We start from the raw sequence: 16,450 nt of genomic DNA, 5'->3' as shown, positions 1-16,450 counted from the left end.
AGTCCGTTTCTCCTGTTTTACTCTCCGGACTTCCACCTCCAGGTATTGTGTCTATACTACTACACACATCACAGATAGCAGATTATAGGTTTTCATTTATCTTTAATCTTCAGAGCCTTCGATCTTCATGTTTTGATATCTCAGGATAGGGTGCTGGGAACTTTTGAATCTGGTCACTAGGTTTGACTCAGTCTGGAAGCTACAAGTCCCATACCTATCACTGCAATTTACTTTCCAGTCTATGCTATAGATTTTCTACAACTCTTGGGCTTTCCTCTGCTGTTTTCCCTTTCGTGGTTATACTGATCTCTGGTTCACCTCTGTTCATATTGCTAATGCATCTGTGAATTCCTTTTTGAGCATCATTGTTTAACCACACCAAATAATCATATCTCTTAGAATAATCTCCAGAAGTTATGTATCCTTTGAATTTAATGTCAATTATACTAATACCATGAAGTCAGTCATCTTAATTCTTTTTATCTTGTTTGTTGGGACTATTCTTCAATAAGAAATAGACACATTTACAAAGAGACATTTTCCATAGGTGCCAATTGTGACACAATCACATTTTGCTATGAGCAATTGCATTCAGAAAACTTTCACTAATTAAATTTCCTTCTCTTTCTCTCTTCACCTCTCAATCACTTTGCTGTTAATAATCTAGATTGTGGATTATTGGGACTCTTCATTACTTCTCTTTCTTTTTTTTCTATCTTTCTTTCACTGAATTTACTATTTGTCAGTTCCTTTGGTAGTGCCTGAACAGAAGTAGGGAGAAGAGATAAAGCTAGAATTGATTAGTTCTGTTATTTGTTATTCTTTCTACATCACAAAAGGTTGAATTGAAGCTTAAAGACCTGGGGAAAAAAATCTGGGCTATAATGTCATTCATTTTACTACTTTATGTCTTGGTTTTAGGTGCTTTTCTACAGTAGGAAATAGTCATGTTGGCAAGCAGTTACTTTCCATAGGATTCAAATGTGACAAAATAGGTTCAATTCAACATGAGTTTCTACATGCTTTGGGATTTGTGCATGAGCAGTCCCGTTCAGATCGAGATGACTACATTATAATAATGAAGGACAACATTTTGCCAGGTATGATTTTCTTGCTTGTTTAAATTTTTTATGAGAGTGTGGAACTAGAAGCAGAAGGAAGATGTTTCCTTTCAGTCATTATTAGGTAAACTAGTTTTGTTAAGCACTTATTTTGTATCAAACACTATCAATACCAAGATAAATTTAAAAATATTGTATCTGTCCTCACAGAGTGCATATTCTAATGGGAGAGACAACATGCAAACAACAATTTACCTAAAAGGTTGTTGTTGGTGGTCCTTCATTCTCGAAGAGGACCATGACATAGGGGAGGGGATGAAGTGACTTGCAAGTGAATTGGATTAAGTGAGGGAGGGCTGGGCGAGGTCACCTGGCTCACTCTTCTCTCCAGAGGCAAGATATAGATTTAGATAACTGGAAATGGCCCTGCTGGATACATTTGGGAGAGCCTGGCCTTTTTAGCTAAGGTCTTCATCAGGTCTCAGGTGGACAGAAGCTGCGCCCATTCAGTGTTTAAGGCTAGATAGCAATTGAGGCAAAGAATCTTCTTTCATCTACTCAAAAAAAATCTAAATAAATAAATCTGGGAGGGGAAGAAGCTCAGGGTTTCTGGCCAAAGCAGAAATGATTGCTATTTACTTTTAATCTGAGTCAACAAGGACGCAAACAATGAGAAATGGGGCTTGCTTAGGACCTAATGGTGGCCAATCAATGAGAATCAGATTGATTTGGGTTTAAGGCATGATCCTTAAAAAAGAAATTTCACCAATGAACCCCAAGATAATTTGGGAGGGTTCAGAAGTCCAAAAGAAAAGAAAAGAAAAAATGATTTTAAGAGCATCTGTGGGTAAGATAGAGGAAAGGGAAAGGGAGAAGGAGGGAGGGAGGGAGAAAAATATATACAATTTAAGTAGAAAATACTTTTATAGAGAAGGTACTGGCAAGGGTAAAAGGCCAGTTATAGAAGGTAAGATTTAAGCTGAATCTTAAAGACAGCTAGGAAAGCCAGAAGATGGAGATAAATAGGGTGAACATTTCAGGCTTGGGGGATAGCCAGTGAGAAGGGACAAAATCAGGAGATTTAGTATCATGTTTAAGGAACAGTAAGAAGACCTTTTTTCCTGCATTATCAAAGAACTGGAGTTTGTATGGAATGAAGAATAAAAAGACTGTAAAAGTAGGAAGGGGACAAGTTGTCAAAAACTTTAAAAGCCAAACAAAGGATTTTGTATTTGATCGTGAGGAAATAGGAAGCTGGGTATAGGAATCATCTGTTCAAGATGACTGCTAAACCCATATGGACTGATGACATCACTAAGTGTGATAGTAGAGGGAGAAGTGGAGACAACCAGGATTAGACCTCTGGGAGACATTCACCATTGGTGGTCATTATTTGCAAGATATTCCAGGAATGGAGACTAAGAAGGAGCAGTAGGATAGCCAGGAAGCAAACCAAGAGAGAGAGCAACATCAGAATACCAAGGAGAAGATAGATGCTCAGTAGCATCAAAGGCTTTGAAGAAGTCAATAAGGATGAGGAATAGGGGGAAAAAGCCACTGGATTTGCTAATTAAGATTAATTAGGCAATTAACTTAGAAGGGAGTAGTTTTAGTTTAATGAGTCAAAAGCCAGACTGCAGAGAGTTAAGAAAAAAGTGAGAAGAAAGGAAGTGGAAACAGAATTTATAAGAATTTAATTACAAATAGAAAGAGAGATATGAGAGATGTCAAATATAGTGAGGCTGGATGGATCAAATGAGGGTGAGACAGAGGTATTTGTGGGTAGCAAGGAAATTGTTGGGGAAATTGAAAATTATCAAGACAGTGGAGGTTTAGGAAAAACATCTTTTTGATAGCAGTGTAGAGAGATGGAGAAACTGAATCTCAAAGTGTTAATAGATTTGTTCAGTGTCATATACCAACTAGACAATGGTAAAGCCAGAATTTGAAGCTAATTATAGACCTTTCCATTTTACTATATTGTTTTCTATATATCTGTAAGCTAGCATATTAACATATTTACTCTGGTATAATATATTTAGAGTGTAAATATTATATGTTTATGTAATGATTATACTATATGCAATGCAAATATTAACTAAGTAAATAATTTAATGGGACTGCACTATGTGGCAATATTCTTGTCTTTCTTGGGCAGGTATCAGGGGAAACTGTTCTAGTAGGTAACAGAGAACAAGGATCAGCATTCTATTTATTTCCTTTTTTTTTTTTTTTCTTGTCTGGTGAGACTTACATGAACTGATGCTAAGTGAAAGGATCAGCATTCTAAAGAATATGTACAATGAGGACATACTTTAAGCTGCAGGCTGGTGATTTAGGATTGTCCCTGTCTTATTTCTGTGTTATCTTTCTTTCAATTGATATGGATGCCACATAAGTTAAGAATGCCGTACCATCTCATAAAATATTTAGAATCTGATTTTAAAATTGATAAAAATTTCACATTCGATTTTCATTTGAGATTATCAAATCACTTTTTACAGAATTTAAGATCCTGAGCAAACTTGATTCTTTCTCTAAATGTGAATAATTTTAAAAATATTGGTCACTACTAAAGTTCTTACTTCAATCCTCTTTGTGATATGATAGACCCCTCTGAAATCTTGAGGGCTATCAATAGACTACAAGTCCTGGTAGAGTGGCTGACTTTTAAATTACACAATTCTTCACTCACTTTTAAATGTTAAGTTGTATTTTTCTCTCTTTTTTGTTTTATAATTTTATTTTATATTTTAACATTTATCTTTTATTTGGAATTCCAAATTTCTCTCTCCAGACCCTCCCTTACCATTTGAGAAAGAAAGTAGTAAGATATTCATTATAATGTGAAATTATGAAAAACATATATGATATATTTTTCCCCCCTGAGGCAATTGGGGTTAAGTGACTTGCCCAGGGTCACTTGGAAGTTGCTTAGTTGCTAGGAAGTGGGAATCTGAGTCTGTGAGTCTCTGAGATCAGATTTGAACTCCGGTCCTCCTGACTCCAGGACTGGTGCTCTATCCACTGCACCACCTAGCTAGCACATATTTATATTTTACTCCTGTTGCAAAAAAAAAAAAAAAAAAAAAAAAAAAAAAAAAGAGAGAGAGAAGTAAGTAAAATAAATTGAAAAAAATCTATTTCAATTACTTTTCAGAGTTCATTTGTTCCCATTCTAGAGGTGGAATAATGTTTTTCATCATGAGACTTTTGAAATTGTGGATCATTGTATTACAAAATAGTTATTTTTAAAAGTTATCATTATGATATAACTATTATTGTTTGCAATAATCCCTTAATTCTGCTTATTTACCATTCATCAGTTTATATAAGTCTTCCCAGGTTATTTTTGAAATCATATCCATCATCATTTCTTACAATATATTACTATTCCACCACAATCATATACCATAATTTCAATCATTTTGTAGTTGATATCCTCTCAATTTCCTTTTTTTTGCTCAACACAAAAAGTATTTTTGTATATAAAACTTATTTTCCTTTTTTCTTGATCTTTTTGGGATACAGATCTAATAGTGATAGTTTGGAATCAAAAGGAATACACAGTTTTATAGTCCTTTGGGTTTAATTCCAAATTGTTCTCCAGAATATTTGAACCAATTTACAATTTCAACAGAATGTTGGTGTATCTATTTTTTCATATTCCCTCCATAATTTGTCATATTTTTGAGCATGTACCAATTGGAGAATGAATCTTTTGTAAATTTATCTATTTTCTACATATTTGAGAAATAAGGCCTTTATCCAGGAAGTTTGCTGTACATTTTAAAAAATGTTTCCTAAAATCTTATGCTAATTTTGGCTGCATTGTTTTTGTTTTGCCAAAATCTATTATAATTACAAAAATCCATTTTACCTCCCATGATCCTTTCCATCTTGTTTGGTTATAAACTCTTCCCTTATTTCCTTTATTCATAGATCTGATAATTTTTTCCTACTCTCCTCTACTTTGCTTGTGATAGCTCTCCTTATGTCCAAATCATGTGCCAATTTTGATCTTATATTGGTGTATGGAGTAAGGTGTTGAACCATACCTAGTTTTTCCCAGGGTGTTTTCTGGTTTTTCTAGCAATTTTTGTCAAATATTCAATTCTGGTCCCCAAAACTTGAATCTTTAGCCATTTATTTGTGTATATTGTGTACATAATATGTTCCACTTATTACCTACTCTATTTCCTAGACAGCACAAAATTGTTTTGATAATTACTGCTTTGTAAATAAACTTTGAGATCTAGTACTGCTAAGATGCTTTCACTATTTTTCATTGATTCCTTTTACATTCTTGATCTTTTGTTCTTTCAGACCCATTTTGTTATTTCTAGATCTATAAAATAATTATTTGGCAGTTTGAATATGTTTTTGAATAAGTAAATTAATTCAGGTAGAATTGAATTTTTATTATATTGCCTTAGTCTACCCATGAGCAGTTAATAATTCTCTAGTAGTTAAGATCTGATTTTATTAAATGAAAATGATCCTATCCTCAATAACTTTATAGTCTAATCTGTGCTTCTAAGGTCCTTTATTCAATGTAATTTTTATTGCATTAAGGTTTGCAAATGCAAACATATTTTTGTTTCACTGCATTTGTGTGTGAGGTTTTTAATGTTTTAATACATAATCAACTTTTATGGAGGTGTTAAGAACATCCAAGAGACAAGATATACTCTTTTTTTATTCACACTCAGTACTAAGTTTGGAGGTCCATCATATCTATCTTTTCTAAAATTCTATTAATCTCTTTAACTTCTTATTTATATTATGATCAGATTTATATAGTTCCAAGAGGGGAAAGTTGAGGTTTCCCACTTGTATATTTTTACAGCTAAATTCTGATATAACCCATTATTTTAATTTTGTAGGTTAATAAATAACCTAACATACAATAAATTTAGGTTTTTAATCTATTGTGCTATTTGTTTCCATTTTATGAGTCAGTCCATCCTATTCACATTCATAAATATGAATACTAATTGAATTTTCCTGTATCCCATCTTTTCTTCTTCTTCCTCCTCCTTCACCATCTTTTTCCTCCTCTTTCTCCTTCCTCTTTCCTCCTTCTCCTCCCTCCTCTTCTTTTCTTCTCCTATTTCCTCCTCTTCCTCCCTCCTCTCTTCTTCCTCTCTCCTCCCTCTCCCTCTTTCCTTCTTTCTCCTCTTCTTTCCTTCCTTCTTCCTCCTCCTCCTTTCTTCTTCCTCCCCCTTCCTCCTCCTCTTTCCTCCTTTTCCTTCTTCTTCCACCTCTTTTTCCTATATATATATATATATATATATATATATATATGTATACATATAAAATATATATTCAGAATTCATCAGTTCTCTTTGTGAAGATGTAGAACACTTTTCATCATGAATCTCATGGAATTGTCTTGGATTATTGTCTTGATCATAGTAGTAAAGTTATTCACAGTTGGTCATTGTATAATATTGCTGTTATTATGTACAGTGTTATAACTGATTCTTCTCATTTCACATTATATGAGTTCATATAAGAGTTACCAAGTTATTCTGAAAACATTCTGCTCATCATTACTTATACCACAATAGTATTCTATCGTAATCTTATACTATAAGTAGTTTAACTATTCCCCAATTGATAGACAGCCCCTCAATTTCCAATTCTTTCTTACCACAAAAAGAGCTACTATAACTATTTTTGTACTTATAAGTCCTTTTACTTTTTTGTTTTGTTTTTATTTCTTTAGGATGCAGACCCAGTAGTGGTATTCCTGAATCAAAAGGCATATATAATTTTATAGCAAAGTTTTAAATTGTTTTCCAGAATGGTTGGATCAGTGAATAACTCCACTAATAGTGTGTAGTAACTCAATTTTCCCACATCTCCAACATTTTTCGTTTTTCTTTTCTCTTATATTAACCAATTTGATAGGTATAAGGGTGATAACTTTACACTGTTTTAATTTACATTTCTCCAAGCAATTACTTCATCTGAAAACTACCTGTTCATATCTTTTGACCATTTATCAATTGGGAAATAGAGAATTGAGACCTCTACCAAAAGAAAAATTTCAGTACATTTTTTCACAGTTATGATTACTATGTTTTTCTTTCCGTCTTGTTCCTCCCTTTTCCTTGGTTTATTCTACCCTTTCCCTCCTTTCACCTTATCCATCTTCAAAAGTCTTTTAATTTTGACTATACTGTCTCCTAATCTGCCCTCCCTTCTATCATTCCCCTCTTCTTTTATCTACCTCCTTTTCTACTTCTCTGTGAGTGAAGAAAGATTTTTGTACCCAACTAAGTGTGTATGTTACTTCCTCTTTGAGTTAATTCCAATGAGAAAAAGATTTAAGTGCTTCTCCTCTCTCTCCCATCTTCCCCTTCACTGTAAAAACTCTTCCACACCTTTTATGTGAGATGATTTACTACATTCTCATTCTCCCTTTCCCCTTTTTCCAGTGATTCCTCTTTCTCACCCTTTAATTTTATTTTTTTTTAGATATCATCCCATCATATTCAATTCACCTGTCTCTTCTATCTATATTCCCATCTGCCCTAATAATGAGAAAAATTCTTAACAGTTATATCTTCTCAGGAATGAATGCAAATAGTTTAACATTATTGAATCCCTGTAAATTCTCTTTCTTGTTTACCTTTTTGTGCTTCACTTGATTCTTGTATTTGCAAATAAAATTTTCTCTTTAGCTCTAATTTTTTCCATCAGGTATGCTTGAAAGTCTTCTTTTTCATTGAATGTCTATTTCCTTCCCTTGATGGCTTAAACTCAGTTTTGCTCCATAGATGATTCTTGGTTGTAATCCTAATTCCTTGCCCTATGTGCCCTGTTCTCTTTGTCTAGTTTACACTTATCCAAGAAAGGTCCTTGCTCCCTTATGATACCCTTCTTTGCTCAAATTGTAACCAGGACCTAGGCCCCTTCTTGCTTTCTGCTCTTGAATTGCTACTCAGAATTAGTTTTTGCTTCCTTGCAATTCCAAGGAATCCTTTCAGTTTTGGAACTGTGACCAAAAATTGGGTAATAATCACAGACTTGGAATTGATCCAGAATTGGGTAAAGAGCTTACAAATGATGCCGATTTATAGCCAGTGCCCACAAATGGGTCCTTGCTATTTTTCACTCAGCTTTAGGTTTCTCATCTATGGAATAGATATATGTATTCTATTATATGAAGCCACTGGATGATCAAGGGTCAAAGGAAATAATTAATTGAAAATCCTTTGCAGTTATTTAGTCCCAGAATATATGTATATCACACAATTTAAAGTTTTATTATGTACTTGATAATCAATAAATATACAAATATTCATGTTCAAAGTGATCAAAAAGAGAATTACACATGAAGCCATGAATTTATCATGTATAGCTTGTTTTCTTAAAGTATACATCATATTTAATATAATAGGAAAAACATTGTTCTTGATTATGTTCCTTTCTTAATTTCGTTCTATTCTCTTCATATTTTATAAAAATGTTTAATCAATTTTATTTCTTTTTCTTTTCTTTTCCCCTTTTTTGGCATCACTCGCATAACACTACTACAACTTCTGTTACTCTCTACAACATTCAATTAATCAAAAACATTTATTAAACACCTATTATGTGCTAGACACTGTGCCAAGCTCTGGCAAAGCAAAGAAAAGCAAAAAGACAACTCTTACACTTGAGAAACTCTACTCAAAGCTGAACCCTGGAAACAAAATAATTGCAGTTAAGCAAAATACCTTTATGTCATATTGCATATGAAATATGTGTGCATACTACACATTTTTGAAACATCAGGCCAGATAGTACCATGTAACATGACAGTGTAGAGAATATGGGTCTATGAGTCAGGAAGACCTGTTTTTCAGCTCTGTCTCTGATACATACTAGCTCTATGACTCAGGACAGTCATTAAACCTCTTAGTGCTCCCAAATAACTCTCTAATTCCATAATTAGATGTAAGTTGTTGATCTGCACCGGTAGGAAGAATTTCCTCATTGGGACCACCTTATATTGATAAATTCAAACATATGTACAAAACTGAACAGTGTAAGAAAATGTTATTTACAGCTGCTTTCAATTTTCTATAAGATAACCAAACGTTCATAAATAATAGGCTTTTAAAAGTTAATATTTATGTTTTATTTTATGTCATATATATTATTTTTATTTTAGGCAGAGAGATGAATTTCCTTTATTTTAATGATACGCAAATAAACACCCTGCACATTCCTTATGATTACACATCTCTGATGCACTACAGCAAACAAGCCTTCCAAAAAGACACAGAACCAACAATTATACCAAAGGAACATAAGTTCCTTGATGTGATTGGGCAACGAATAGCTCTCAGTGATTATGACATTGAAAAATTGAGTCGACTCTACAACTGCTGTAAGTATCTTGTTCTCTAGAGAAGAGCGACTGTTTTTTTTTCTGTTTTGAGGGGGGAAATTCACCCTGCTAGTTTCCTGCAACTAGGAAAAATGTAGTCATAATAAAAAACGAGGGAAGAACAATTAGAATGAAATTGCAGCATGGTGTTTTAGGAAGGCAGTCTGGGACAGAGGAGTTGAAATCAGAAAATCAAGAACCAAGTTGTGGCTGTACCATTTATTAACTCTGCCCTTTTGAACAAGTCATTTGCCTCAGTTTCCTTTCTTATAAAATAGAGGTAATATTTTTACCAGTCTCCTTACAGATTTGTTGTGAAGAAGACTGTGTAAAATATAAATCACCAAATAACTGTAAGCTGTTATTGGACCATGATTATTGAAATGAGGTTTAATTGGCTTACTCCTAGGGGGAAAATTCTCCCTTCCAACATAAAGCCTGAAGTCTACTTCATAAATTAGGGTCTCAGAGTACTGCCATGGGGTACTGAAAGGCTTAATGATGTTGCCTAGGGTTAATTCTCATTACACTTGAAATCAGGGATTATGTTTTTTCCCCTTTCTTTGTGTTCCCAGGGCTTAGTATAACACCTTTAAGAGGTGCTTTTTGGCAATCAATATTAGGCTGACTAATACAACCCCTATATGATAGAAACAGCACCTGACCATAGATATTCCTGATTTCTAAACTAGCTTTCTAGTCACTAAACTGAATTGACTCCCTTAAATACTGTGTGGCTACAAGGAAGTTTCAATGATATTTTCCTTCTAAATAGATCTTTTTCCTGATTGGAGACATATGTGATCCTTTGTGGGGATTTACATTTGCTCTTGAAAATATCAATTTGGCATCAGGATTTATTTTTCATACAGGTTTCTGAAGGACAATGAAATGTATGGGAGGAGAGATGGAAGAAGCTGGACTATTGTTCAGGCAGCTCAGTAATTTCAGGAAGATAGAAGGAAGTAGACCTTGACTCAACATTTCCTTTAATAACATCTCCAACTCTGGCTGCAACGCCAACATGCTGAGTTCCTTTCTATTCTGTTTATGTAGGCTGGTATCAGAGCTTCCCAGAACCCTCCCAGAACTGTCCATGACTTGCTGGTTTCTACTTTCCCTTCAGTGCATTCTTTAACTTAATTATTTTAAAAACTAAAAATAGTTTACCTCTTGACTAGAGACATTTAATGATTTTTGCTTTTTTCAGCTTCTTCCAAAACCTTTATGGACTCATGTGATTTTGAACTGGAAAATATCTGCGGTATGATTCAAAGCTCAGAGGATAATGGTGACTGGCAGAGGGTTTCACAGGTGTCTGGTGGGCCCGACTCTGATCACTCATACTTGGGCAAGTGCAAAGGTAATTATTAGAAGTGGGACCAGCTGACTCTTACATACTTTTCCTTGCTTTCTTCAGCAAGCCTCTTAGCACTTATCTTTACCAGTTTAGTCATGCTCTAGGATTATGGATGCAGAGCTGTTAAGACCTCAGAGGCCATCCATTCCAAAGTCCTCAGTTTACAGATGAAGAATCTGGCATTCATAGAGTCTAAGTGACAAGCCCAGCATCCCACAGGAAACCAGTGCCAGAGGCCTGTTGGGGCCTCCTTGATTTCCAGTATAAGAAATTGTATTTTCTACACCAAGCTCATGCTCTAATGGGAAAGACTAAATGTTATCTAAAGGAAGAATGGGATCTTATTTCTTAGATCTATCAGTATTATTAGGCTTCTTATCTAGTTTCGGATTTATACTGAGAAGATTGGAAATTTGCCTTGGCATTGTAGCAAATTAAAATGATTAAAGAATTCTCTCTTACCTTTTTGAAACTGTAATAGCTGACTGAGTTTGGACATTGGTGAGATGGAAAGGATGATGATTCTGGCATAGTAGGACTCTGAGTTGGAATGCATCTCTGTGATTTCACTTTGAATATGTCTCGAAACCTCCTCAATTCTCAGTTTCCTCTGAAGGGTGGATTTTTAGTTCTTGATTTTTGGTCTGTAGTTCAAATCCTAGGCTGTAGTAGGAAATTTAGAAAGGTGTGAGTGGCTAGGGATTCTCCCCATTCCTCATGAGTCATATTGGTGATAAGTTGAGTGTGAAGGAGAGAAGGGAACAGGGCAGGGCAAAGGGAAGGAGCTTTTTAGATTTAGGACAATGAGGGTTTGGAGTTAGTTGCCTGCTGGACCATTTAAGTCAGCAATTCTCTTTACATCAAGCAACAAGGGAATATATGAGAAAGGATGGATGGTAGATGAAATTGTTCTGTTCTTTGCAGTTTCACAAAATATTTTATTATATCCTTTAGAACCAAAAAAGGAGAAATTGATTAGATGAAATTTCCTAGGGAAAAAATGAACCTGTCTTTCTCTCTTTCTCAATCTCTTGTCTCTGTCTTTCAGTCTCTCTGAATCTATATGCCTCCTTGTCTCTGTCTCTGATTCTGCCTCTGTCTGTCTCTGTCTGCCTCTCTCTCTCTCTCTCTCTCTCTCTCTCTCTCTCTCTCTCTCTCTCTCTCTCTCTCTCTCTCTCTCTCTCCCTCTCTCCCTCTCTGTCTCTGTATCTGTCTCTTCTTCTCTTCCTCCCTCCTTCTCAGTGTCTCTCTCCTCCTTCCTCCCTCTCTCTCTCCCTCTTCCTTTTCCCCTCTGTCTTTTTATCTGTCTCTTCCTCAACTATATGTTTTATCTTCTTTGAAAATTCTGAACCTTTCAGATCAAAGCAACATAAAAACCTTGGCAGATAACATCCCATTTATTCTAAGTGCTGCACATTTTTCTTTACAGTTTGGTTTGGACCAAACTGGTCTTAAAATTTTGCTAATCTCACACTTGACATCTCTGTTGCTGGTAACAAACATGTAAAACCAGATGCTAAAATTTAGTGTTGTTATACTAGTCCACATGGTCAGGGTAGGTACTGAGACACAAAATCCTAGGACTTGGAATTCAGAGCTAGAAAGAGTCCCAGAGTTCATCTTATTCAGCCCTTTGAATATACTGAGGAGCAGATATTATATTCAAGATCATAGGTTCAGTGTCAGAGGTGGAATTTGCATCTGTGTTCTCTGGCTGATGAGGCAATGTTCTTTCCCTTATAAAGTCATTAATAATTACTTCTTTACAACCTGTCTGGGGTCTAAACTTTGGGAGCTTTCTTTCTCAATTTTCGCATAGAATGATCTTTGGGTAGGTGGGGGGAGAATATGATAAGTAAGAGGTGAAACTGTTTTTATGTTCTGGGGATGGGGGAAACAGAAATTTTATGGAAAAGATATCTATCAGATATATTTGTGCATTGGCACCTGAGGATGAAACTTAAGGGAATCCCTACCTGAAGTTAAATGACCCACGTTCAAATGCTACCTTTGTCTTTTAGAAATTCACTTAATCCTCTGGGGCCCCATTTTTCTTATATATAAAATGGAGGAGCTAGACTACATGGAATGTGAAGTACATTTCAATTTAAGATCTCAAAATTTTTTGGTGTACTCTTTTCTTATTCCTTCAAATACCTAGTTGCCTCATCCATGTGGTATGGTTGATAGAGCACTTGATCTAGAGTCAGGGAGAACTTAGTTCAAATCTGGCCTCAAATGCATACTATTTATGTAGTACTAAGAAAGTGACTTAAAAAAATCTCATTTGTAAAGTAAGGATAATAATAGTGCTTATCTCATTTGAAAGTAAGGATAACTATAACACTTTTTTCATTTGTAAAATAAGGATAATAATAGCACCTATCTCCAAGAGTTGCTATACAGGCCAAGCCAGATAGCTATAAAGTTCTTAGTTCAGTGCAAAGCACATAATAAACATGATATACATGTTAGCTATTATTGTTTTCATTATCATAATTAATTATTAAGACTCAAGAATTCAGGAAGAATGCCAGTCAGGGCAGACTATCAAAGGTTCCTTATTTTATTCACCATCACTATTTCTGTAATTCTCAGAATTAAAGTACATTTATATTTCCTGAGAGGATATTCAAATACTTTGCTTGAATTAATCTTAGTATATGCAATTGTGGAAACTACTTGTTTTTTTTTTTTTTAATTGAAAACATCTTATTTTTTGAATTAAAGCTTTTTATTTACAAAACATATACATGGGTAATTTTTTAACATTGAACCTTGCAAAACTTGTGTTCCATATTTTCTTCTCCTTCCCCCCACCCATTCCCCTAGATGGCAGGTAGTCTAATACATGTTAAATATGTTAAAATATATGTTAAATCTAATATATATATTTATATATATATATACACATAGTTATACAATTATCTTGCTGCACAAGAAAAATCAGATCAAGAAGGAAAAAAGCTGAGAAAGAAAACAAAATGCAAGCAAACAACAGAAAGAGTGAAAATGCTATGTTGTGGTCCACACTCATTTCCCATAGTTCTCTCTCTGGGTGTAGCTGATTCTCTTCCTCACTGTACAAGTAGAACTGGTTTGAATCACCTTAGTGTTGAAGAGATCCACATCCATCAGAATTGATTATTGTATAGTCTTCTTGTTGCTGTGTATACTGAGTTCCTGGTTTTGTTCATTTCACAGCATCAGTTCATGTAAGTCTCTCCAAGCCTCTCTGAAATCATCCTGCTGGTCGTTTCTTACAGAACAATAATATTCCATAACATTCATATACACAACTTATTCAGCCATCCTCCACCTCATGGGCATCCACTCAGATTCCAGTTTCTAGCCACTACAAAAAGGACTGCTACAAACATTTTTGCACGTGTGGATCCCTTTCCCTTTTTTAAAGATCTCTTTGGGATATAAGCCCAGTAGAAACACTACTGGGTCAAAGGGGATGCACATTTTAATAACTTTTTGAGTGTAGTTCCAAATTGCTCTCTAGAATGGCTGGATGTATTCACAACTCCACCAACAATGCATCAGTGTCAGAGTTTTCCCACAACCCCTCCGACATTCATCATTATCTTTTCCTGTCATCCTTGCCAATCTAAGCCGTGTATAGTGGCATCTGAGTTGTCTTAATTTGCATTTCTCTGATTAATAATGACTTGGAGCACCTTTTCATATGACTAGAAATAGTTTCAATTTCTTCATCAGAAAATTGTCTGTTCATATCCTTTGACCATTTATCAATTGGAGAATGGCTTGAATTCTTATAAATTTGAGTCAGTTCTCTATATATTTTAAAAATTAGGCCTTTATCAGAACCTTTGACCATAAAAATGTTTTCCCAGTTTATTGCTTCCCTTCTAATCTTGTCTGTATTAGTTTTGTTTGTACAAAAACTTTTTTAATTTAATATAATCAAAATTATCTATTTTGTGATCAATAATAATCTCTGGTTCTTCTTTGGTCACAAATTCCTTTCTCCTTTATAGATCTTAGAGGTAAACTATCCTATGTTCTTCTAATTTATTTATAATCTCATTCTTTATGTCTAGTTCATGAACTCATTTCAACCTTATCTTAGTATATGGTGTAATGGGTAGGTTAGTGCCTAGTTTCTGCCATACTAATTTCCAATGTGGAAACTACTTATTAACTGGTATAATGAGACCATAACCTCAGTTGGTCTCCTTTCTTCTTTTCTCTTATTCCTTTTGGATATATCTTTGGGGGGAATATTCCATGGAGCATCTCTTTTCTTAGTGGGGAAGGAATAGAAGATTATGTTTATAGATCTGGAAGGATCTCCAACCTGGAGCCAAATTTTCAGTGTGAACATTCATGCTTAAGAAAATATCAAACACTCCAAATCAGGGCTTTATTTTTTGTTTTGTTGCTGTCTAGATTTAAGATCATGTAGATTAAACTTAAAAGTCTTTTATGCATGGGGCAGCTAGGTAGTGCATTGGATAGAGCACCGGCCCTGAAGCCAAGAGGACCTAGGTTCAAATCCAGCCTCAGTCACTTAACATTTCCTAGCTGTGTGACCCTGGACAAGTCACTTAACCCCAATTGCTTCAGCAAAACAAGACAAAAAAAAACCTTTTGTGCATATTGGTGTTTCCTCCTTAAATCTCATAGTTAAATATTTACCAGTACAGCCCCTGAACCTGCCCACTGAATGCCTGGCTGCCTTGGCAGGGTTTGGAATGACATAATGGTGTTTGAACCATTCAGTCTTCCTGTTCTTCAGTTTCCCCTTTTGCCAAATGTGGTTAGGCATGGAGCCATAAAAAAAGGAGATTATTTCACTATTGTAATTGTGTTGTTTTTTTTTTTCACATGCATGTTGTCAACTAATATTTAACTTAGCATTGATTCAGTGAGGTATTTTTAGTTGGTTATATTTGAGACTGTAGTACACATACCAGACATACACATGCTAAGCTTATCAAGGTTTCATGTATTATTTTAAGTTACAAGCCACCTGTACCTTTATTATCAAATTAAACTATCATCAAATTAAACAAAAGAAATTTCCCTTCTGGCCCCAAGATCTCAAGTCTCAAGTCTCTGCTTTGTCCCTCTCAGGTTGTGGTTTCTTTATGCACTTCAACAGCAGCTCTGTGAATGTTGGAGGAAAGGCAATCCTGGAAAGCCGAATATTTTACCCCAAGAGAGGGTTTCAGTGCTTGCAGTTTTATTACTACAACAGTGGTAATGAAGATGACAAGCTTAAGATCTATGTCAGGGAATATATGTCAGATTATGAAGATGACTCTCTTATTCTAATGCATGAAATAAAAGGTATGAGAATTATCATTGGATAATTAAGCTTGGCTTTGACTTGAGACCTGTAGTTCCTTGCTTCCCCTCATAGAACTTGTCAGGGGCTGTCCCCTTTATAATGCTAGGCCTTTGGTTTTCTGATGGTTTGAGATAAGCATGAGATTTTCAGCTGAAGGGGACTCTAACATCATCTGGTCTAAGGCTTTCTGTTTTTATTTTGTCTTTCCTATATAACCCTGGACAAGTTATTTAATCTCTGTAAATTTTAGTTTCCTCATCTCTAAAATGGGAATAATAATAGCACCTTTCTCACAGAATTACTATGAGGATCAAATGAGT

The 16,450-nt window shown here is 34.8% G+C and overlaps 1 protein-coding gene across 1 annotated transcript in view; it reads left to right on the top strand.

The window, feature by feature from the left end:
- Window positions 1-16,450, top strand: part of LOC100920095 (meprin A subunit beta-like) — a 60,155-nt gene that overhangs the window by 19,855 nt on the left and 23,850 nt on the right. The window contains exons 6-9 of the mRNA XM_031946673.1: window positions 922-1,100; window positions 9,229-9,447; window positions 10,658-10,810; window positions 15,914-16,129. Of these exons, the coding sequence (XP_031802533.1) occupies window positions 922-1,100; window positions 9,229-9,447; window positions 10,658-10,810; window positions 15,914-16,129 (767 nt within the window). The remainder of the gene's footprint in view (window positions 1-921; window positions 1,101-9,228; window positions 9,448-10,657; window positions 10,811-15,913; window positions 16,130-16,450) is intronic.

The sequence above is a fragment of the Sarcophilus harrisii genome, chromosome 1 (genome assembly GCF_902635505.1).
Source record: "Sarcophilus harrisii chromosome 1, mSarHar1.11, whole genome shotgun sequence".
NCBI lineage: Eukaryota > Metazoa > Chordata > Mammalia > Dasyuromorphia > Dasyuridae > Sarcophilus > Sarcophilus harrisii.
This window is presented reverse-complemented; position numbering and strand designations above follow the sequence as displayed.